The following is a 24,857-nucleotide window of genomic DNA, read 5'->3' as shown; positions in this document are numbered from 1 at the left end:
AAATAGACCCACCCAACTTACAAGGGTGTGTCAAAAAGTTGAATCTAAGTAACAAATTCACTTCTACAGCTTATTAGATTCATATTCATTCACATTTCTCTTTTAAATTTTACTTTTTATTTATTTCAATCGTTTCTTTTATATTTATTACCAATTAGATATATTTTATGATATCTCCAGCTTCAATATTAATTTTTATCTTAAATTAGATTAAGAATTTAAGTACCCATTTGATAATGAATCAATGGACTTAGAAATTTTTTAACGATTCTAATCCCATTATTGTGAGAATAAGAATTGATAGGAAAAAATTTTAACAATTCCGATTCTTGCTCCTTTAGGAACCAAACCCATTATCACCCGTAATAAGGATGATTGGGCACTTGTCAACATCAAAACAGCCCAATCACACAATGGCCATGAGGGTGATTTCAAAGATTAATCCCAAACATTCTTGATTTAGTCATACATGATGAACTAACTCCATATATCAAATGGAGAGAGAGAGAGAGAGAGAAGATTTTAATAGGGTTCATAAAAAATGCCCACTTAGACCCTAGACCCAATTTAGAGATCACAATTTTCGATTTCCATCACTACTCCTACAAAGAACATCTGCATTGAGATTCATTCTGATAATCTTGTTTTTTTACGCATTATAAATTTAAAGGGAATTTGAAATTTTGGAGAATATTTTTCATCGTACAACTAATCGACATTGTTGCTTTCATTTTCACTTGGATGAGATAAAATGTGCTAGGGATGAAGAAGAATTTACTGAAAATAAAGTAATCCAAAACTAAAACCACGTTAAAAACAATCAACTCCATGTTTTGCTCCTTCGTTAGTTGGAAAAAAAATATATATGTAAGTTGCATTGGACTTTAGCTGCAAATAAAATCCTATAATAACGTTAGAACTTAGTGAATAAAGTGTGGAATGGGTGCAAGGCATGGAGTGAGAAGGAGTGAGAACGCAGGAGTGCTAAGTTGAATAATATCTTAGGGTGTGAATGTAAAGTGTTTCCAAAGCATTACATATTAAGTTATATATATATATAATATATTTAAATACCTATGTTATTGATGTATGCTTCATTTTCTTTACTTACTTCCTCTCTCTTGCAACAACAAAAAAATTATTTTTTATAATTTAGAATTGTTAATTTTTAAGAAAATAAACATATTTTGTTTAATAAATTATGCATTGACAAACACAATGAGACGAGACTCCTTTATCACTGCAACATCCTAGCCTCTTTGATCTATCCTCCAAAAAAGAGACACCAGTAGATGTCTTTGTTTCTCATAATGGAATCGAAACCTCTTGGAATTTGGGTTTTAGAAGGGCCTTCAACGATTGAGAAATATAGATCTTACGGATCTATCAATAAATCTGGACTAATTTCACTTTGAGATTTTTGAAAACAATCGTTGGGAACGGATTTGCAAAAAAGAGAGATGTTTTTTAGTCAGTTCAATCAGGAATGCCCTTTCTCCTCAAGGTTCAGGGACCTTTCTTGTCACCCCCATATGGTGGGGGGTGTGGGGGGTGTGAAGGTACCTTCTAAGATCTCTTTCTCTGTTTTGTTGGCGATTCATGGAAGAATTCTTACTCTGAATCAGCTAATTAGGAGGGATTTCATTTCTCCGAATTTATATGCTTTATGCTACTCGAATCGAGAATTAGTTGTCCATATTCTCTTACATTGTCCTTTTATGTTCAAAATTTGATCACATTTCTTGAGATTGTTTAATTTTTCCTGGGTTATGCCTTCATCCGCCTTACCAATTTTTCAGAATTAGAATCGTAAACTTTTCACGGGCAAGAGGAAGAGTCTTAGGGCCTTTCTCCCCTTTGTTATTTGTTGGGGTGTATGGAAGGAAAGAAATAGGAGAATCTTCTCCGAGGTCGAAAGTTCATAATATAATGTTATTTTATCGATTTTCGGTCCTTTTTTCATTGGTCCAAGTTGGATGGGTATTTTAGAGGGGTATGTTTTGAGGATTCCATGTTTAGATGGGATGTCCTTTGCAATTTGTAAAGCTGTCTTTTCTTTTTCTTTTTCTTATTTTTGGCTGGTCCTCTCGACCACCTTATTAATGATATTGTTTTACTATCAAACAAAATAAAAAAGTCATGGCTCCATATGATCTAATAGCTGTTTTATTTTCACTTGCCTTAATATCCATGGCTTGGGTTGGTTACATTTTTTTTTTTTTGTACTACTTGTATAACTTGACTATATCACTAGTGGTATTGTGCTACTCACTTCCACCTAACAAAATAATTTTTGACCGATATTAGTATTTAGTAAATAATTGAATGATTTATATATCTTTTAATGATTGAAGCTTCTTCAACTTTCAATGATTCAAACTAATTCAGCAATTGTAACAATATTTTAAATTCTTTTATTATTATAATATCAGTTATAATATTTTTTAGGATAAATATTACTATATTTGTATTATTATTTATTGATAATTGCAATATTAGTTTTTGAGGACAAATATGACTAATAGTTATTTACAAAATAAAATATACTTAGTATGATATATGGAATAAGATTCTTCATGATATGAAGAAGGATTAGCTCCTAAAGTGTTAAAGTAAAAGGTTTGAGAGCGAGGGAAACACTCCTAACAAAAGGATTAGGTCACTAAGAGTCAATGTTATCATGTTATCGACTTATCGTCATATCAAGTCATTTTCCATCAAAAAGTTGAGACATGTCTTCTTACATTATTATCTGCCTCACAAAGCCTGGGCAACATGTCCGAATATCCATGCCCAGACCTCATTTTCCATGTCATCACCATAAATGGAATACATCCAACCCAAATATCGTCCAATTCAAGCAAAAAACAAGCAAATGAAGAGAAAATGAAAGAAATATATAGATCACAACGGTGGTGAAGATGTACATAGGATATCTCTCTTCAAACCATGGGCTTCTAAAGACTAATGATGCCAAAGAACGTGGAATTGGGAGAAGAAAAAAAAAAAGAAATTACGAACCCCATCACCCAAAACAACTAATTTATGATACAAGAAGTGACGAAAAATGAAGGTTGAAAACAAGAGAGCCTCGTAATAAAAAGATAAGAAGCTTGGTTGACCTGCAAAATGTGCTCAATGGGAGCAAAATTAAGAGAAGCTCGGATAGAAACTAATATCTTGTTTACGAACTTACAACAGATTTTCTTTTTTTTTTTGGCAATTTTGGTTTAGGAATGTTGAGAGAGGGAGTACAAACCCCCAGTTAAAAGAAATAATCAAGGTGAAGGTCCTAAAAAGAGAGAAATACCCAAAAGAATGTACATGGAGACGTGAACGCATGTATGAATCAACTTTCAATAATAGAAAACTTGGCTCGAGACAAAGTGAACCATTGAACAAGATTGCATTAAACTTGGGTCGTAATCTTAATCAGTCCAACTGATTAACTATTGAAGTTAAGAGTGAGTAAAAGTACACACTTGGTAGAGCCATTTAAGAACAGAAAACAAAAGAAAAAAATTTAGCATCCAAGGCACCACGATAATTCAAAGTCAATCTTATTTATTTATAGCAAGATAGGTACTAGAGGAACATACTCTGTTACAATCACTAGCATCTCACATTTTTGAGCTCCTCGGACAAGGGGGTCATGAACAACTATTTGCTTTTTCTGATACTTAAGTATAATTTATATAATAGAAAGACAGAGAAAAGCTTCCCTTTTTCCAGCATAGTATCATTTCAAGGAGTTACCAATATCTATCACGAATCGGTACTTAACATCCCTGTTTACGAGCCTCTCCAGCGCTTCGTTGATGTATTGAATCGGAATAACTTCAATTTCCGGGTATATCTTGTGTGTCGCACAGAAATCTAGCATTTCCTGAGTATCTTTTGTACCACCTGTTATACTCCCACAAACGGATCTTGAACCTACCAAAAGTCGATTTAATAGTTAACAACACAGAGTAACATTCATTTATAAATACAATCTATTAAAAGTTTGGAGGATAACAAGAGGGAGGTACCCATATTAAGGCTCGCGGGACTGAATTTGACCTCACTCGGAAAGCCAACTAAGACTAAAACCCCAGTGATCTTCAAGAGTGCCATGTATGGATCAAATGGGTGATCTCCGGATGCAGTGTCAATTATGAAGTCGAGTGATTTTGTCAAGGCCTGCAAGGTAATAATGCCACAGAAAAATAAAAAATAAACATAAACCAATATAGCATACTCCCATGACTAACCATAAATGTACAGGGACCCAACTTTTACTTAAAACACCCCAATTAAAAAAAATAATAAGTCAATGGCTGAGAATAAGTAAAAGTTGGGGTGCCAATAGATACTCTTTTTTTTTTTCATTTAGATACCTATTTGTTAGATTTAGGATTTTATATGAGATAAATCCTAATTGTAAACAACTGTTTAAGTTGTTTGAATGTTTTATAATGCTTTGCAATGTTGAGGTAATAACTTGAACTAAGCTTTTTTTAGTGTTTGAATGGTGCGTTTTCAATCTTTAATTAGTGTGTGATAAATAATTTAAGAAATTGGTGTTTAATTAGTAAAAGTTGGGGTGCCAATAGCAGCTCTCAAATTTTAATGGTGAGCTCCGATCAAAATCGAGAAGAAATCAGAAAAAAGAAGATTAATGTGAACCATCTCACAACTAGCTTGACCAGGATCTTTGTAATGTTACCTCCATTTGTTTTTTGTCAGATGAGATCACAAATTTGTCTGCTTGAAGGAGATTCAGTGCTTCTTCTTTCTTGGATATACTTGTGCTGAAAACTGTTACATGTAATCCAAAAGCCTTCCCAAACTTCACAGCCATATGACCAAGGCCTCCTAGCCCGATTACTCCAAGAGATTTACCAGGTTGGTTCATCTTGTGACGCATCATGGGAGTATAAACTGTAATTCCAGCACAAAGCAACGGTGCTGCTGAAGCTAAAGGGTAGTTTTCAGGTATTCTGTAGCAGTATCTGTGTACCCAGCATCAAAAGCACACCATATTTATGTCAGACGAAATATGAAGAAGAATAAGACATTTGCAAGCAAGAAATGGAAGGCCCCTGGATAGCTCATACCACCTGTTAACCAACCAACTACACCAAAAGATTGATCTGTTGGAGAGGGGGAGAACTATGAATATAAGAGGGTCACGGGACTTAACCGGGGTATGACACACCCGAGAGTGGAGGAAAATATACCCTCAACACTCCCCCTCACTCACCCATAAGGTTGGAAAAAATCGAGCCCGTGACATATACGAACCTAGCGTTCTGATACCATGTTAACCAACCAACTACTCCAAAAGACCGATCTGTTGGAGCAGGGGAGAACTATGAATATAAGAGGGTCACAGGGATTAACTAGGGTATGACACACCCCAAGAGTGGAGGAAAATATACACTCAACACCATCATCTACAACATTATCCGATTGATATCCATTTTTGTAAGTTTTCCATTGATCATGTATGTAGTGGTACTAATAAAGCAGTCCTTGCCTATTTTTTGTACACCTATATTTTTGTAGCTTTGTACCTTCATCCTTTCCCATAGAAGTAAAGAATATCATTGAGGATGAAAGTGGATGTAATTTTTAGTTATTATTTATTATCATTAACAAATCTGATCAGGCTCTACCCTATGTTACCTGGTTCGTCGGTATGCTCATTTCGAATTCAGGTTCGAGGTTTGCCAATTTTGAACGAACCCGATTCGTAGAGGTAGTTCATAAGCTAATATTAAAGTCATTTATGTTAATCTCGGGCATATCATAAGTTTAAAAACAAAGGGGTATCTTTAATATTGACTAAATCTTGGGATTTCCCTCTCTAATATAACCAAACCATGAGGGCATCTCTAAAATTCACCAAAACAAGGGGGTTCGTTAGGTTCGCCGATTTTGACGAACCCACTATGAACCAAACCTCAAACTGGTTCGGTTTGTACCAGTTCGCAGTTCACTACTATATAAGCGAACCCGGTAATAGTCTACCTAACCTAAAGCTTACCCACCAGAGAGAGTAGATGAAAGTTTGTGTCCACCACAAGATCATGACTAATTATTTTTCCAAAAGGGTTCCATTACGCAGCATGGATCTTTATTATACACTAGAGTTCACCCGTGCCGTAGGCACAAGCATCCTCTTTGGCGATAAACCAGCAAAAGAGGAAAGATAGTAAGTTAGGGGGGGGGTATTATTGAAAAAGGAGGAGGGAGAGGAAAGAAAATAAAGTTGAAGGGGGAGAAGAGGAAAGGTGGGGTAGTATGGACCCCACTCAACTGTAGTTGGAAGGGATGTTTATACCTCACAAAACTGTAGCTAAGTGGGGTCCACTATTGTATTTTATTATATAGATGGTATAGCTTATTCAATGCATTCTACATAATTATAAAGCGTGCATCATACCAGAATCATTATCTTTATTATACATTGTATGAAAAAAGTTGCATACTATTTGGTTCAAAACTCCACAAACTTCAAAAGGTCCAATTATATAGATAGATAAATGCAGACTAGCAGTAGAATTGACTTGCCTCTCATGAACGACAATGTAATCAGAATATCCACCCTTTGTGATTGTGCCATCCACATCAACGGCATTAAAGGTGAAGGTTGAACCCTTTGAGCAATGAACTTCTAGCCCATCATTACAATACTCACAATCCCTACAAGAGTTCACATAAGTTCCCACTCCAACATGGTCTCCACTTTTAAAGCGGTGAACATTGGAACCAACCTCTTTGACAATTCCAACAATCTCATGTCTGGTATGCAAAATATCATGAAGAAATTAGTTCAAAAAAATTATTAAAAAAAACTTCCACCAAGTGAGGCAAATACCCGGGCACCAATGGATATTTCGAGTCCCCATGTCCATTCCTTGTCCAGATGACATCAGCATAGCAGACTCCACAATGTGTTATTTTCAGTGAAATGTCATCACAGCCGAGTACCCTGTATGGATTTTCTCATACTAGTTAATGAAGCAACACAAAAAGCCTTTTTGGTTCTAAAGACAACTAGTGTTCATCAATTACCTCCAAACCATTTCTTTGTATAGGTTTTAGAAACGTAGGGTAATTCATGAAGAGGACCACCGTCGTTATTTATAAGCTACAATAGCAAATATACTTACTGCCCAACTAAAAGAATGATGTTGAAAGCTATATGTGCTCTGAATTGGGAAGGAAAAGTATATAACTAAAAGAACATAGTTATATACTTCTGATGGGTGTTCAGTTAAAACAAAATGATGCAAATTTTTTACTTAACAACGCTCTTCCAAGTCTGAAAGCATCCAAGCATAGGTCATGCATTTTAAATTTTTTAAGTAATATGATTAACATATCTAGGGTTCACATATTTATTTTTTCCTTAGTTCCACATGGATGCAGGAGCAAGAAGTGTCAGTTTTTTCAGAAAGGCAAGTGTGGTGGGAAGTATTAGTTGCCATAAAGGTAATCTCGCAAGATCACTTCATGAAAATAAAATAAAATATTTATTATCACTTCAGCATCAAATCATATAAGTTTCAATCTCTAAACAGCAGTTTCAAATCTTGATCTTTCACAGCATGTGAATGAACATGCATTTGTTGTGTGTTGATTAGTAAAAACAGCTATTTTTGGTGTGTGCATGCCCACATATATGTGTTTAAGGCTTAGGAAGAATAAAAAACAATACAAACATAGGGGTTATTGTTTTCACTTGAAAACATGCCCCATGTTTATATCCAATTTGATGGGATCAAAAGATTTGTAACGTGAATCATGCTCAAATCATAAGAATAACATATTGGTCATCCACTACACTACAAGTCTACATCAGCATATACTCAGATACACATACTTGAGCACACTAAAGAAGCAGCGTAAGAACATTTGATTCATGTGCATACCTACGGCTGAATTTGTAGGGCGATAGAACTCCAGATGGATCTCTTGCAGCCCATCCTAGGCAATCCTCATTCGCACACGGCGTACTAATCGTAGACATGTCTGTCAATCAATAAATGGTCAATGCATGAGTTATTATAGAGTAGACGGCAAAACCTTTATATGGTCAAATTGTCAAATATTTTTGGGAAAATTACTAATAGAGGGTTAAATATTTCAATATTTACAACAACAACAAAATCTATTTTTTCAAAAATTACCAGAAACGAATTAAGTCAGTGGACAGTCCAGCGTTTTAGTAACTCGTTGGATTGTCCAACGTTTTAATGTGTTAAAATACATTGCTTTACCAAAAATGCCCTCCGAATGATTAAAACGCTGGACAGTCCAGCGAGTTACTAAAACACTGGACTGGACTATCCAGCGACTTAATTCGTTTTTGGTAATTTAAAAAAAAAATAGATTTTTTTTGTAAATATTAAAATGTTTAACCCTCTTTTAGTAATTATCCCAATATTTTTTTGAATTGTGTGTATATTGACCAAAACTCAGAACAAGAATAAGTTAAAAGATTAGAAGACCACCAAAAGAGAATATAGCAGTAATCCAATATGTTATAAAATAGAGAAAAGTTGATTGATTGGTTGATCCAAAATTCAAAACCATTAATTATCCTACAAGTAAATGAAAGGCGAACCAGTGTGCAACTTTCTATGAATGAATCAACACTAAAGAGGAAACAGAAAAAACTTTTAAGCGGGTAGGCCGCTTCAAAATTTTGAAGGATTACATGTGGCATTCCCAAGGAGGTATTCCAAATTTTGGCAGAACTGTAGGGGAGTGAAATAAATTCAAAAAGACATGTGTCTTGTAACGAGGAGGGTTCCTTCAAAATTTTGAAGTGGCCTGCCCGCTTCAAAGTCGGACTCAGAGGAAGCTTAGGCTTCTTCAAGAATCAAGAGGCTTCCCTTTGCCATTATTGGAAAAAAAAAATACCATACATTATATTCTCAAAAAGCTTCTCATAACAATATTTATTTCATAATTCCTAATATATTTCCGAAATACGTCTAAAATTTACATTCTCTCTAAGAAAACCACCAGTCATGGATCAAACACATAAGCACACACTTCACAATCAACTTATTACATACAAGTTGTGTAACAAGATTCGTTTAGCCGAACCCGAACTTTTGGTACAAGGGTTTGATGATGTTGAAGATGATGAACTTATTATTTATAGAAGTAATTAATTTCATATTAATTAAGTAAATAATGTTTTTCTATCCCACTCTATTTCTTCAAAGAAACATTATATCAAACATTTGGTGTAGCCAAGTAATGGGTTATAAATGTAAATCCATAAGCCAGTAATCGGATCTAATACAAATTAAAATTAAAATTAAACAAAATCTAATTATGTGATTTGGGTTTGGTTGATAGATTTTAAATAATATATTAGATGCAAACTCTAAATTCTAAACCATATAAATACAAGAATACTGTGTGTGTGTGTGTGTGTGTGTGTGTGAAAGGCTTTGTGAGCAAGAAAGATTGCACGCAGGACTTACTGTGAGAGAGGTGGATGAGTCCGAAGAGGTAGGCAGAGCGATCGAGTACTGACTCCTTTTATATTGATAGTTAGAAATTGCTAACGTGACTTAGCTGCCAAGTCAGTTTTATAGTATTATTTCCAATTTCCACTGGTGTAGGACTTGCATCACACTTCTATGCCACGTGGCATACTATTTTCAAGTAATTAAATCCTTGGAAAAACACTATCCTTACTAACTTAGTAAGATTTTAAATCTTTCCTAGGGTCTTTGGATTCAAATAGATTCCCACGTTAGGAATACAACATCACAGACCTAGATTTCATGGAAAAACTCCGTTCCAAAAGAATTTAAAAGAAAAAAAAAATTTGTGCTTTGTGCTTGATCCTAAGTTATAAAAAGAGTCAATTTAATGGTGAAAATTAACATTAGTTCAAGGTATTTATTTTTTCGTCCAAGTTCTTAGAATTTTGTCTTCTAAATTTCTATGAAATCAGATCATATTTTTGGACACCATAAGGGTGGAGGTGAGTTCAACTACCTTAGTAGGATTTGAAATCTAATAAAGTTAGTAAGACTAAATGCTTTTCATCGAGATATGAGTGAGATTTTGATGAACGCATCTGAGATTCTGAGACACATCCACGTAAGAAATGTCTCCCACACTGTACATACTTCAGAATTATTCTATATTTATTGATCGAGTCAAAGATTAATTAATATCTTTATATTTATGATAATAATCAGTAGGTGGCACCCACGCATACACATGCGTATGCACATGCATCATACACGCCTAGTTGTCATGATTAACAGACACTGTAAGATGGACGCTCTTGATGTGCTAGTGGACAAAATCATAGATCTTTTTCCTTGAGATACACAACAAAAAAGATCTATAGTTCTATGCATATACCACACCAATGACCCAGTTTATCATTAGGGATGAATTATATTTATTGAGCTAAATTTAAAGAATTACTATTCAGACTCATTGTTCATTTTAGTTACGAAAACAGATTCAGAGATTTTAAAGTGACTATCTCACTAAAAAATAATGAAACCTGACCTATGAATTCGTTACTGTTTTGGCAATTAAAATGTACAATGAGATGGAATCGTAAATTTGTGAAAAGTTGATCACTTTTTCATAAATATTTCTATCATTAGTCTTTATTATTTATGGTGATTTTGAAGATAACATAATAAAAGGACATTTAATTTTAACAAATCAATTACCTACATGATTATAGGATCCTACCACTGTAATTTTATTTTATTTTTTTCTTATAAAAAAAATTATTTTATTTTTTACAAAAATGACCATATTAATATTAAATTTAAATGTGACCGTGGGGGCATATTTGACCTTCCAAATGTTTATGCCAACAAACATCCATTCAGCAAAGAACGTCTTATTACATTTAAACTTACTATTATCAGGGTTTTTAAAAAAAAATAATTATAACATTACGAATGCTCCGCTTATAATCAAGTGGTTAATTTTTAAAAATTTCAAATATCCTTTTATTTTGTTTTCTTCAAATTTCTTTAATTAATATTTAAATTACAAAAATCTCTCTATGATAAATTAAATAATAAAATATCATACAAGATTAGATTATCTATTTAAATTTTAAAAATATAATCTTTTAAATTAATTGTAACAAAATTTAATGTTACAAAATTCTAATATTTGTGATACTTATGAGTTTGCACATACCACCAAGGTTGTTAAAAGTGCTAGGCGGATCCTAAATGGTGGACCAACTTAAGAACTAGGCGGGGCTTAAGCGACAAAAAAAAAAAAAAAAATTTTAAATTCAACTGATGGATTGAAGTGGAAAACCTTAGATTTTGACGTTTGAAAGCTGAAGTAGAAACTGATTGATTCTGAAAGAAAAATCAAGAGTAATTTTGGCTTGATGTTGAAGAAGAGAGACGCAATTATTCAATTCAGTTAATTCAGATAAATTGGAAAAAAAAAATCAGAAAAAAATCGAGAAAATTTCCAAGACTATAAAAATAAAGTTTTTTAATGTGTATCTTTAAAATAGGTCCATTTTTCACGTATATCACAAATAAAATCCAAATAAAGAATTTATTATAAAAATAGAAATAAATTTCTATTGATAAAATGTTAAAACTTTAAATATGAAGATTTGAATAATCTATCACAACAATTTGATTCTCAAGAAAAAATTTATGGGCTAAGGAGCTCTAATATTATTTGAGTTTTAAGGTCACTAAGAGAAAAAAAAAATTATGGGTGAAGTGTTTAGGAAAGAAATTTAAGGGCCTGTTTGGATTGACTTCTTAAAGTGCTTCTGGCTCCTTGTTGGAGTCAGAAGCACTTATTGAATCATTTGGACAAATAAGTACTTCAAAAAATAATTCTCCAAAAAAGTAAAATTGGTACTTCTACGAGAAGTACCGAGAATAGTGCTTCTCAAATTCGTTTTTGCGGGGAGCAAATTTCTCCGTCAATTAATAGGGTGCGTTTCCAAAATTACCCCCATGAAAAATATAAATGACCCCACATATCCCGATTCTGTTCGTCAAAACAGATCAGTCGTTCAAGCTTGAAACCATTGTCGTTCAAGCTTGAAACCTTGACGGAAGTTCTGCCGAAATCCTCTCCTCCCTCAGGCGATTGCGACTACGACGACGACCTCTCCGAGTCAGTTCGACAAAACAGTCTCTGTTTTTTTCGATTTATAAACCCTCATCGTTCACCCTAAATCGTCGACAGAAGTTCTACCGAAACCCTCTCCTTCCTACTACTAAAGCATATCTCCCCTTAGGCGACTACGGCGACGACGTCTCCGACGATTGCAGCAGCGAGTTCGTCCTCTCCTCATAGGTAAGTCGATCGACTTACACTCATTCGATTCGATGGTCTCTGTTCTTCTCATATCTTTCGAGGCAAAGGGGAATTTCTTTGTTTTATAATTTTATTAGAAAATCAACTGATTATACAAAATCAATCGACTAAAAATATAGTTCGTATTTTCGAACGTAGTTGAACCTGATCTTACAGTCACAATAATGTTTAGAACACCAAGATAAAATTGAATGGTTTCACAAATCAATATGGTTGGATGGTTGGGATAATACACGATTGATTTAAGGATAAAATTGAATGGTTTAAGAAAAAAATTTGAGCATTGGTTTCACAGATCTTTTTTTTTATACTTTGTATGTGCTTGCTCATATAATAAAAAATAAAAATAAAAACATCCCAAATCAACACTCCCACTGATTTTTGTGTGTACACATGTTGAGAAATCCTATGCTTTGGTTTCCAATCTACTCAAATGTGATTTTTTCCCCTAAAGAGCCACTGATTTTCCCAAGTTTCAAAGAGGGTAGAAATATAACATAAAAGAACACGAGCTTCATCAACTTGGCATGTTTTTTATATGAAAGCCCCACCCCCAATCCAAATCAACACTCCAATCCTTTTGTAATTTATCACATATGGATTGGTGTGTTATAAGTAAAAGTTGGCATGATAATAACATCTCTCATAATTAATTATGGTTGTTGCATCACTATTGTTTTAGTAGGTGTTGTTTGATCTTTATTTGTTTAAAGTCATTAAGATCCCATCTCATCTCATCACTCTGAGAAAATACATTTGGTCGTCATTTTTGTTCTTAAACCATTCCTTCTCATCTCAACACGTGAATTCTTTTCTAAACTGATGTATCAATGATATATAGTCAGATCTTTACTGAAGTTCTTTCACTTGCTTGCATCAATTGTAATTGCAATGTCCTTGATATTTTAGAGTGAAATGGCTGCTTGATCTGCAAGTGTACTAGGAGAGAATAAATGGAGCCATTTTGATCAGTAACACTATCATAATTCTCCAAGAATTGAAATGTCAATCTTTGACTTTTCTCGACATTTAAAGCCCATGTTTATGACATATGATATTCATCCTCTTCATCAAACTATTATCCCAAATATCTGGCCAAAAATACATATTTATTGTACAGTTTAGTCCCACATCGGACACAAATTGCCTTGTCTCTCTCCTTATAATTCAAATCGATTTTTCGAAGACTAATTTGTAGATTTACACTGCTTATTCTTATTTCTTTTTAAACGAACCTTTACCAAAGCATATAAAATGAAACATATACAAAGGTGCTCGTTTGCAAAGTTGGTTAAAATCTATGAGTATTGAAACACATACACCTGTGTGGTTAACTTTTTATACAATTGTAGCTTTTCTCACAACATATGCAAACTCGTAGACAGTAACCATGGAGTACTATATGACTTGCATATATATATATATATAGGGTCACGTTCAATGGCTAACTTTTTGGCAAAACATTTTTCAAAACATGAGTTAGAAGTTTTGGAATGGGCTGATTTTTGGTGAGGATGATCTCCTTGCCGTAGAGATCATCCTCACCAAGAGATCATCCTCACCAAAAATCAGCCCATTCCAAAACTTCTAACTCATGTTTTGACTTTATTTGTTTAAAGTCATTAAGATCCCATCCCATCTCATCTCAGCACGTGAATTCTTTTCTATTTGTGCAAACCTTGTGTTGTGTTAGTCATACTTTTAAAACTTGTAAAATGGACTCGAAACTCACCCATGTCAACTCAACTTGACTTAATTGGATCTTTTGATGACTCAACCCAAAATTCGATGGAATCAATTCACCAAATCTACTCATTAACTTAGTCTATTTATCTCAAAGCAAAGGATCTACGATTTTGTAAAGGGAGTGTACAAAAAAGGGACTCAAATGATCACGACTCTTTTTTTAAATATTTGTCAAAAAGGATGTATTCTTATTTTGGTATATATTTATTTTTATCAAAATGAATACCTTTTTATGGTCATTTTATATTGAAATTACTTTTATACATTTATTTTGAATTTCATGCAAATAACCTTTTTCATTTTTTATTGATAAGTTGGGGTTGAAGGGACCCCTCCTTAAAAACATATCAATGACAAAAATTGTTGAAAAATTCATAGTTTTATTGTGTATTTTATTCTTATGTTTTGTTGGGAGATAAGATTTGAACTTAAGACCTCTTGAGTGTTACTTGTAAAGAGTAAAGATTTCTTTAATTGTTGAAATATGATCTAAAAGGATTATTTCAGAATTGCTTTGTTAGAGAAGTTGAAACTTGAATAATTCTCTTTGAGTCCTAATGGTTTAAAACATGTACAGACTATACGTATTATGTGTTTTTTTAAATGTTAATGTTGCGTGGATGTTAGATTGTGTATTCTTTAGTGTATTATGCAGATATTTTTTTTATCAGGAAAATTTCATATGTTCATTTTTAAGAGGTTATGCTGCCGAAATTTCGATAGAATTATAAAATTTAAAAAAAAAATTAAATTGAAAATAATTATATTTTATAATTTTTTAATAGAAATTTATTTTATATATATATATATATTTGTTTGTTAAAAAGTATGCAATGCATGTATTTGTATGCTTTGAATTTCAAGTACTAATCCATGAGAATTAGTTTGTTGTGAAATTTTTTTTTAGGTTATTATTATAAGAGAATGTTTTTTATTGATTTATTTATGTTGTTCTCTAACACATGATTTTTTTCACATATTTGTTTGTTTTCATTTTAAGATGTCTTCTGAAACAACAAATATGAACAAAGACAAACAAGCTGCAATACAAAATGACAAAGGTAAAGCAAATTGGAGTCCGTATTTACATAAGACCTTTGTTGAACTATGTGTTGAAGCAGTCGCGCAAGGTCATAGGAATGGGCCAACTCTAGACAGGTTAGGATGGAAGTTTGTTCGAAATGAATTTTTCAAGAAAACGGGATTTAAATTCGAACAAAAATAATTCAAAAATCATTGGAACAAAACAAAATTAGATTGGAAGGCTTGGTCTAATCTAATGAGTGTAACTGGAATCGGTTGGAACGGCTATTCTATCATCATGAGCGATGAATGGTGGATTGAACGAGAAATGGTAATACATATTTTTTAATATATTTAATTTCACTTATTTATGAAAATGTCAATAAATATTTATTAATAATATTCATCATTTTTTTATAGCTACATTCTGGAGATAATAAGTTTCGTTAGAAGGCATTGGAGCACAGAGATGAGTTGGACAAGTTATTTGGTGGTACCACAGCTACCGGATCTCGTGTTCGATATTCTACAACGACAAACATGACGAATGAGTCAATTGCTGATGATGATGATGATGATGATACTCCTGAATACATTCCAGCGACACAAGAAAATATACTCCCAACTCACCCTGATGATGATATTGATGAGTCACCAAGTTCAAGATCATCACAGAGAAGGTCGTCAGTAAGTGGGGATTCTAAATCAAAACGCAAAAAAGGAAGAAAATCTGATTTATTCGAGGTTGAATTCAGTCGTTTGGTGGATCTTTTCCAATCAAAAATTCATAAAGATAAACTTCCAAACGAGCAAAAAAAGCTTACTCCCGGTGAATGCTTGCCACTTCTTAATGAATTAGTGGATGAGATTCCTATAGGTAGCGATCGATATTGTTATGTGGTATCCAAGTTCGTGGAGAGTGTAGATTTTAGGAATGCTTTTTATAACTTGCCGACAAATGATGCTCGTCTATCGTACCTTGATTTTGAATACCGTCGTTATCATGGTGGTCACTAAAGGGTAGCATAGGTTTTTTTATGAGTCGGTCTTTTATGAATAATTTTTTTTATGAACTATGTGGTTAATAAAAGAAAATTTGTTTAATGAATTATGATTTGGATTTATTCTGTATGGATTAAGTTTTTATTTATTTCTGGTTTATGGATTATTGATTATGTCTCATGGATTATGAATCATGGATTATGGTTTGATTGTTAAAAATGTTTGTTTTAATATTTTATATGATTGTTTATAGATTGAATATATTTATATGATTGTTAATATTGAATATTAAATGATATTTTTTTTATTAATAATGTAAACAGAAACAAGATGGATTATTCAGATTCAGACGATGAGATTATATGTATGGCTGCACTTGCTGCAGCAAATCATTATCGCACGGTTCGTAAAAATAAATTAGTTCGACAACCCAAGACTAATTGCAATTTTACTGGACAAAATTATATGAATTATGTTTTGTCTGGGAATAATGCAATATGTCATAAACAATTTCGAATGGAGAAACATGTATTTGAGAAATTATGCAATACTTTACACGAAGAGGTGGGTCTTGAAAGAACAAGGAACGTTTCTTTGGAAGTATCCTTAGGAATGTTCTTAAAGATATTGGGACAAAATGAGGGCATGCGAAGTGTTGGTGATCGATTTCAACGTTCTGAAGAAACCGTGAGTAGACACTTTCATAGAATCTTGAAAGTTGTCCTTGAATTGTGCAAAACTCTCATTGTGCCTCGTTCTATGGATGAGATCCCTCATCAAATTCGCACAAATCGAAGATTCTGCCCTTTCTTTAAGGTAATTTTAAAGTTAAATTCAAAAAAATTATAATGTTTAATCTTTAAAATAAAATTTCTTTTTATATGAAGGATTGTGTGGGAACGATTGACGGTACTCATATTGGGGCACGAGTTCCAATAGCAGATCAACTTCGATATTTAGGTCGAAATGGTATAACACAAAATGTAATGGCTATATGTTCTTTCGATATGTTCTTCACATATGTAGTTGCTGGTTGGGAGGGACAAGCAAATGACGCGAACGTGTTCTTAAAAACCATAAATAATCCTAATTCGAGATTTCCTCATCCTCCGTCAGGTTGGTATTCAAAATTTTACTTAGAAGTATATTCAATTATATGTTATATATATAAAATAATGAAATTATTATTCATTTGTAGGCAAATATTACTTGGTTGACTCTGGCTATCCATTGATGGATGGGTACATGACACCATATAGGGGTGTCTGTTACCATTTACAAGACTTTCGACGGGGTGCATGGCAGAAGGAGTTATTTAAACATCTTCATTCCTCATTGCGTAATGTTATAGAGAGGTGTTTTGGGGTATTAAAGGCAAGATGGGCAATTCTTAGGGACATGCACACATACTCCATTGATACTCAAAGGGATATCGTCATTGCTTGCATGGGACTGCACAATTTCATTCGAAATGAAGCTTTGGCAGATGTTGAATTTGCTATGTACGAAGAATTAGATTATATAGATGAAACCGTCCCTAGGAGTGTAGATGAGCCTGGACCATCGAGACGTTCACAACGGGAAAGACATAGAGAAATGGAACGTAGAAGAGAAGTCATAGCTGAAGCTATAAAAGAAGCTTATGATCGACGTGATATAATTATATAATTTTATGATTTAAAAGTTACTATTAACTGAATAAATTATATTTTTGGATAAATTTAATATATTTCTACTATATGAACATCTTTGTTTATTGGTATGACGATCACATATAAACTTTGTTTATGAATGTTTTCTTTTCATTTTACATATATGATTTTATGTATGATGATACAGGTTTTATTATATGATAGTTGTTATGTTTTTATACAGATTTTATTTTTCATATGTCCAATATTTAGGGAAGGTTCTATCGAATTTTTTAAAAAAATAAGAATAAGTATATTTTGAGTATAAAATAATGTTATAATGTTTTTATTTAATAAAAACAATAACTATTATTTTTTTTTTAGCATATGTTGTTGAATTATAATGTTAAAGATAGTAATTATTACATATAAGGGTATTCTGGTCATTTTAACAGAATACAGAATAGTTTCCTAACACAAAACTCTGTGAGAAGTACTTCTGACGGTACTTCTCAAATCCTGCATCCAAACGTACAACACGTATTCCGCTACTTGAGACAGTACTTCAGAAAGTACTTCTGGAAGTACTTATGTTTTAAGTACTTCTGACTCATATATCCACACGGGCCCTAAGATGTTAAGACACCTCTAACAAGTCGTGTGCATTTTATAGAAGTCAGTCTACTTTTTCCTTAATTTCTTGCGCATAGCAGGTGCATACAGGGGTAAGAGAAGCCGCATTAACCTATTTTAATTTACGATTAATCACCAATTGAATAGGATGACTCTCAAATCTGCGGAATTATCCAAATTTAACTGAAAAATCAACAAATTTTGTGACTATGGTTACTCGTAGGATCATCCATCTGCATACCGAGTGCATATATAAGTGGGTAGTACAAAAGGGATGGCTGAAGCATCCCAGGTATAATGGGATTGAACCGAACCTTCCCATCATAGATGGAATAAAATTTAACATCTTAAAAACTGTCCAATATAAAACCAAGTCTACGACTTAACCCGAGACCCAAGTTTTTGGGGGCTGGGCGTAAGCCTATCGTAGGGATTAGTCCCACTGGAAGGGAGGCTGGGGACACCCTGCCCCTTCAAGAAGGGGGGACGGGTCACCGTCCAATATATAAATAAGATTCTCATAGTCAGCTTTATACTCTTAAGCTTGTTTTGTCTTCTAACATGCCAAGGCTAACAAGCTAATTGGATACACAGCTAGATCCGGAACACAAAACTCTTTCCGGCTTTAACCATTTCTTTACACCACTAGTCATCAAGAACAGAGGTGCACATGGACAACCCGTTTTCACATACCACCGTAAAATAATAATAACAAAGGCATTTAACACCTCTAACAATGATATTGAGAACTGTGGACACGACGTGAAAAACGAGATAAATTCAACACCAAGGTCCGTTATCTTCTTCAATTAAATTGCTGAAGTCTAGGGACCCACATTGGACACCAAATTACCAGTCTCAACCCAAATAAAGGAGGATCATCAATCATGTCAGATTGATAACTTGTGTAAAAGTTTACAATCTACTAGTATGAATCTTAATCTTTCGTTTCATTCAAATTACGTCAAGGCATCCTCCGAAAGATTTAGACTCATAAAGGAAATAATTCATGTGCTCATGCTGAAGGACCTTTTCTTTTTTTCTCTTTCTGTTTCTGATTCATGTACCTACTAGATCATCTTGTCCTCCTATTGAACCGGTCAGTCTCATTGTATTTCCTCCCTAGTATCAATGAAATATTCTATTTATCAAAATAAAAATGTTGAACTTCATGACTTTTCCCTATAAGGAAAAGAGATCAATTCAAAGACAAATAATCAAACTTTGAAGAAAACTATAACATTTCAAATTCAAGAATTTGAAATTTCGTAAGGGGTTCCAATTGTTACATGAGCCAAAAATAAGAATTTTTTTAAGATTTGCATTTCAATCACATATAGAGAAACTATGTATGTCTCTACCCGACAATAATTCTTCAATTTTATCTCTAAATTTCTAACGCTCCATTTTTTTTAACCACAAATACTTCAATTAGAGAAACATCACTCATTGCAGTTAAGCCACGATCAACCAAGAATTTCAGTGTTGATTTAGTTTTTCTTTTATTCAAATTAGGTTTTGAAGGCTTATCAACCATGGTTAACATGTCCTTTCTTCTCTTCATGACCTAGAAAACAACTTCGATTCTAGGGTTCTATAATTGAAATTTCCTCAATTTAATCTAATAATAGATGTTATTGTTGAATTGTTAAACAATATTTGAACAGAACAGAATAAAATGTTGCATCCAAGATAAATAAGCAAAGAAAGAATCAAATTGAATTATTTCAAATTTATGAGAACAACAATGAGCCGTAAAATTTCTTTCTTTTTTTTACACAAAATAATACACAAATACCTGAAATCGAAGGTGATCAATAGATCTCATCTCAGAGTTCAACAAGAACAAACGAAACGGTCAAAGACGATCAAAAAAGTCCAAACAAAACCGAAAACCCTAGAACAATGAGCCAAACAATGTGAACAAGAAGGAAAGCCTGACCAGACACAGATCCATTTCCGCCATCACCAACCTCACAAAACCCTAATTTCGCGACTCGTGTGCCAGAGCAACGAGCATCAGCGCAACCACACCAATACGTCACACCATCGACGCCACAGACCGGATCGGGTCGAAAGCAGTTGACGGGGCAAGAAGAAGGATCCGATCCGGGGCAGAGATCATCTTGTGTTGGTAAACGAATCTTCTGTAAGTGGTCCTCAGAACGTACGGACGAAGAACAATGGACGAAGACGAAGAAGAAGAGAAAAAAAGAGAGGAGAAAGGTGAGGGAACGCATGGTTGAGAAGGAAACAAGGCGAGCTTTAATGGAGCTCGCCTTCTCACCCTGGTTTGATTGCTAGGTTTTCTTTCTTTCTTTCTTGTGAGATCGATACAGATGGGAAAGCGGAAGGAATGATGTGTGAAATGACACGTTTGGGCTTCTTTCTTGTTGTGTGGTTTTGGGACTTTTTTGTCTTTTATTAACGGACTCTTCTCGAAGAAGGACGGTGGAAGTGGAACGCAAGTTTGGTCACCGAACCACACCTAAACCAGATAATAGAAAGTAACGCTGGAGCCTTGACAGTAAACACAGCCCAACACTGTTTTGAATTTTAATTTTGAAAAGGATGAAATTCTATCAATTTTGAAAAATTATATATTTTTCACGGTTGAATTTTATTTTTAAATTTAGGTCCTCGGTAGCCATCCTTTTTCAATACCTTTGATTAAAATCAAAAAAAATTATTTTTTTATCTTTTTTTTTTATTACAATAAATTTTTTCATTAAATCTAGAAGATTATCATGTTCTATTTACTAATATGATTATCCATGTGAATCTTACAATACTTTTTAAGATTTAAAATCTAAAAATTAAGATTTATGGGAAATAGATGTGCGGTAGGAGAGAGAAAGTTTATCTCTTATTATGTACGTCATCAACGTCACATGTCAAACCGGTGCTGGGTTGTGACTGTGAGGATACAATCCCTCGAGTCCCTCGTTAGCAATTCGGAATATGAAAAAAATTGGAGTTCTATTTGATTTTCAATTGCAAAAATCCGATAAAATATTCTGTCAAACATTCGCAAAACGATAAATATGTGACATATAAATTTTGGTAATATAACAAGTACGGTGACCAAAATTTAAAAACTTCAATTAAGGCTCTAGCTCATTAGGGGAAAAAATAGAAATCTAGGGTTTGTGCTCTCTATCAATGGAAATTAAAGATGGGAAGAAAGCCAATGGATCCATGATATCTTAGTTAAAAACACTTTCCTTACTAACTTCCTAAGATTTCAAGTTTTATAAAGGGTTATTGAATTCAAATGGGTTACCATATTGGCAATCCAAGACCACAGTCCTCTATATTTCATTGAAAAACTCAAATTATAAAAAAACAATTGATTTTGGACATGATCCAAGGTTTTGAAAATGGGTAGTTACCAAACTCCTAAATGTAAAATTAAAACTCAATAGTAAAAATTATTTATTTATTTTTTGTCTAAAGTTCATAGAATTTTATCGTCTACAATCCTATGGTATCAAATCATGTATTTTGATGTGAAATCTAAATAAGGTAGTAACATTAGTTTGGACTCTTGTTATATATGCAAAAGGGGAAAAAGACGATAGAAGTCTTATCTACGTGAGTGTGAGTGAGAGAGAGAGAAATAGATAAGTCACCTATGTTGCTCTAGAGTTGGATGTTAAGCGGCAAAGATAGAGAGAAGTACAAATGATGGAGATGGAGATGGTGACTCGTCTTGAACCATAGTTTTAAAACTCAGTTCGCATCTTGTCTCATTCATGTCAGATACATAGCCGTCTCAGACGAATTTTCCAATACATTTGAGACGTTTTGGTCAAAAATTTGAAAAATGAACATAGGATTTTAAATCTCGTCTGAAAATTGACTTATCCATCCGTCTCATCCATGCCTAATATCAAGATGACTCAGGCTATACATCTCAGTCTTGGACAAGTTTTGAAACCATGTCTTGAACTAGAACTTGAAGTTCACTATCTAGGTAATCTTATTTTTTTAACCAAATAATTCATTAATTATAAATATAAGAAAAATAAGTTTAATTTAATTTCTCACAAAAATCGAATTTTACTAAATTATTCAAATGATTCGAAAGATTAATACTGTCACTTAAAAATACAATGAATTCGCATCGACTTTCCTTTGTAAATACAAATACAAGGGATGCCAAGAGGTCAAGTTTCTTCTGGACTTTCCTTTTATTTCTTTATTTTCTTTTTAAACATTGGGAATAGAACGAGTCTAATCCTACATGTCATTATTTACGTTGTTTATTGGGTCTTGATTGCTTGTTTCAGGGGCTATTGAAATAACATCTAGATAAATTAGTCAACATGGAATAACTTGCAATATTTTTTTTCAGTCAAACAATCGAAATGCCATATAGATTGTCTTGTAGACTAATAAATAGAAAATCGACGCACTTCGAGTTCAATAACTTGGTGTGGTGTTGATAAGATTTGAGTCAACGTCTTTAATATCATCATCCAAAGACCTTGCCAACTAAGTTAACTTGCACGTACAAAATATTATTTGTTTTGATCATTTAATTATTAAATCTCGATCGAATTAGTGCACCAATCTACTTTAACCTAAATAATATGTTAAACATTATACAATATTATAACAAACTAATCTGTATAAACAATAATAAAAGAAATGAAAAAATATATATTTAAACATTATATTCAACTAAATACAAATAATATGAAGAATTATAGGTTACTGATTTTACAAGAATAGATTAAATTATATAGCATATTAGATACAATTAACATAAATCAAATATAGATTACTAAAATAATTAATTAATTCTATAAAAAAATTCTGGATCAAAACTGCTTAGGGTCTGGACCCAAACAAGCCAACCCATTGACAATCTAAAGTTGGATCCCTCATCAGATTCGAATATACCATATGAGTGGGTCCGATGGATCCTGTGCCCTGATCCACTTCATTCACACGTGAGTACAGACTAATAATGGAGCAAGCATACAACTTAGAGAGCTGCTATTGGCACCCCAACATTTACTTATTACGCTTCAATTTCTTAAATTATTTACCACATCAATTAAAAATTAGAACACACTATTTAAACATTATGAAGGTTTCGATCAGATTATAATCTCAACATCATAAAGCATTATAACACTTGTTCAAACAATTTCATTGGTTATTTACAATTATGATTAGGTCATATAAAATCTTAAACCCAAAAAACAAAAATCTAGTAAAAAAAAAAAAATTAATAAAAATTAAGAGAGAGAACTTTTATTGGCACCCCAATTTTTTACTTATTTTCAATCATTCATTTATTTTCTTTATTTTTAGTTGAGGAATAATTAGTAAAAGTTAGGGTGGCAATAGCAGCTCTCATATCTATACAAAAGCGATAACAATAATAAATAAATAAAAACAAATTATATTTTTTCATAATGTTTGGTTGTATTGCGTGAGCGCTTCCCTCTCCCTAGTCCCTAGCTAGGTTCATTGAACCTAGACATCCCATTTTGGGTCTATAAAAACCCAGAGAAACGGTCTTGTTTGTTAACCTAAAACACACCAAAAAACCAGAAATTTCCCTGGTTTTGCTCTTTGTTCCTTAAATACAACGAAAGATCTCAAATTAATTATTTGCAGCAATGGCTCCAAGTATTGCCGCCTCTCCTTCTCCTCCTTCGTCTCATCACAGACATCAAATCATGAAGGGAGTAGTAGACGAGGAGACGTTGAGGAGGAGAAACGAAGATCTTGAAAGAGAGTTAAAGAAGAGCTTAGAGAGAGAAGAGAAGATGAGAGAGGAGATGCAGAGAACCATACAGAGACTTAGAATTGCAGAAGAAGCAGAGGAGAGGCTCTGTTCTCAGCTTGGAGATCTCGAGGCTGAGGCTGTTGACCAGGCACGTGAGTATTACTCACAGATCAAATCCTTGACCGAGAAGCTCTCACAGGCACAGATTCTCCTCAAGGCCTCCAATGTCTCCAACTCCAAGGTTGAGTTTTAGAAATAAAATTGAAAAAAAGTTGTTTTTTTATTTTTATTTTTATTGTTTTCGGTTCTTTCTGTCTAGGGGTAAATTAAATTTTTTTTTTTTGGAGGAGTGGAATGTAATTTATGTAAATTATACAATTCGACGGGTGAAAGTTGAAACGAACGAAAGGTGTGATTTTGTGGTTATGTTCTTCTTGGCATCGTTACTTATTAAAGAGTTTATATTGACACACTAACTTTTACTTGGACACATCAACCTATATGTAGAATACACCTCTTATGCTCCCCAGGTGGAGGATTGAAACCCTCCTCCCACACCTCAATACATGCCACGTAAATCATTATGTTAGAAATTAAAGCTTGAAATCTCTACTTTTCATGATTTCTTTGAAGTGTGGCTTAGCATGTATTGAGAGGTGTGGGAGGAGTCTTCGAATTCTCCACCCTGTGTACTGATCTGGGATTCAAAAGATTAGTTC

At 33.3% G+C, this 24,857-nt stretch overlaps 3 protein-coding genes across 3 annotated transcripts; 1 reads left to right on the top strand and 2 right to left on the bottom strand.

Moving 5' to 3' along the window:
- Nucleotides 1-3,544: 3,544 nt before the first annotated feature.
- On the bottom strand, nucleotides 3,545-9,651 carry LOC147390738 (putative cinnamyl alcohol dehydrogenase 1). Its single transcript, XM_086459866.1, has 7 exons — nucleotides 9,492-9,651; nucleotides 7,923-8,022; nucleotides 6,866-6,979; nucleotides 6,559-6,789; nucleotides 4,709-4,994; nucleotides 4,032-4,182; nucleotides 3,545-3,936 (listed from the first exon to the last, which is right to left on the bottom strand). Exons 2-7 carry the CDS (start codon nucleotides 8,018-8,020, stop codon nucleotides 3,740-3,742), a joined length of 1,077 nt encoding a protein of 358 aa, XP_086315992.1. The 5' UTR covers nucleotides 8,021-8,022; nucleotides 9,492-9,651; the 3' UTR covers nucleotides 3,545-3,739.
- Nucleotides 9,652-20,089: 10,438 nt separating this feature from the next.
- LOC147390737 (serine protease inhibitor, Kazal-type family protein) lies at nucleotides 20,090-20,821 on the bottom strand. Its single transcript, XM_086459316.1, has one exon. The coding sequence runs from the start codon at nucleotides 20,630-20,632 to the stop codon at nucleotides 20,261-20,263; it is 372 nt and encodes a 123-aa protein (XP_086315442.1). The 5' UTR covers nucleotides 20,633-20,821; the 3' UTR covers nucleotides 20,090-20,260.
- A 3,065-nt stretch (nucleotides 20,822-23,886) lies between these two features.
- On the top strand, nucleotides 23,887-24,469 carry LOC147390736 (protein RESPONSE TO LOW SULFUR 3-like). The gene has a single exon (XM_086459317.1). It carries the CDS (start codon nucleotides 24,029-24,031, stop codon nucleotides 24,389-24,391), a length of 363 nt encoding a protein of 120 aa, XP_086315443.1. The 5' UTR covers nucleotides 23,887-24,028; the 3' UTR covers nucleotides 24,392-24,469.
- The last annotated feature ends 388 nt before the right edge of the window (nucleotides 24,470-24,857 follow it).

This window comes from Akebia trifoliata, chromosome 11 (genome assembly GCF_017979445.1).
Source record: "Akebia trifoliata isolate Shusen 1 chromosome 11, ASM1797944v1, whole genome shotgun sequence".
NCBI lineage: Eukaryota > Viridiplantae > Streptophyta > Magnoliopsida > Ranunculales > Lardizabalaceae > Akebia > Akebia trifoliata.
The sequence above is the reverse complement of the archived record's forward strand: the minus strand, read 5'-3'. Positions and strand labels throughout refer to the sequence as shown.

Bases quoted from the DNA above. Each gene is read 5' to 3' on its own strand.
- LOC147390736 (XM_086459317.1), top strand. From the start codon at position 24,029: ATGGCTCCAAGTATTGCCGCCTCTCCTTCTCCTCCTTCGTCTCATCAC.
- LOC147390738 (XM_086459866.1), bottom strand. From the start codon at position 8,020: ATGTCTACGATTAGTACGCCGTGTGCGAATGAGGATTGCCTAGGATGG. The intron at 6,980-7,922 runs GTATGCACATGA...AAATCCATACAG, and splicing joins CCCTACAAATTCAGCCGTAG to GGTACTCGGCTGTGATGACA. The intron at 4,995-6,558 runs GCAAGTCAATTC...CTGGGTACACAG, and splicing joins TACATTGTCGTTCATGAGAG to ATACTGCTACAGAATACCTG.
- LOC147390737 (XM_086459316.1), bottom strand. From the start codon at position 20,632: ATGCGTTCCCTCACCTTTCTCCTCTCTTTTTTTCTCTTCTTCTTCGTC.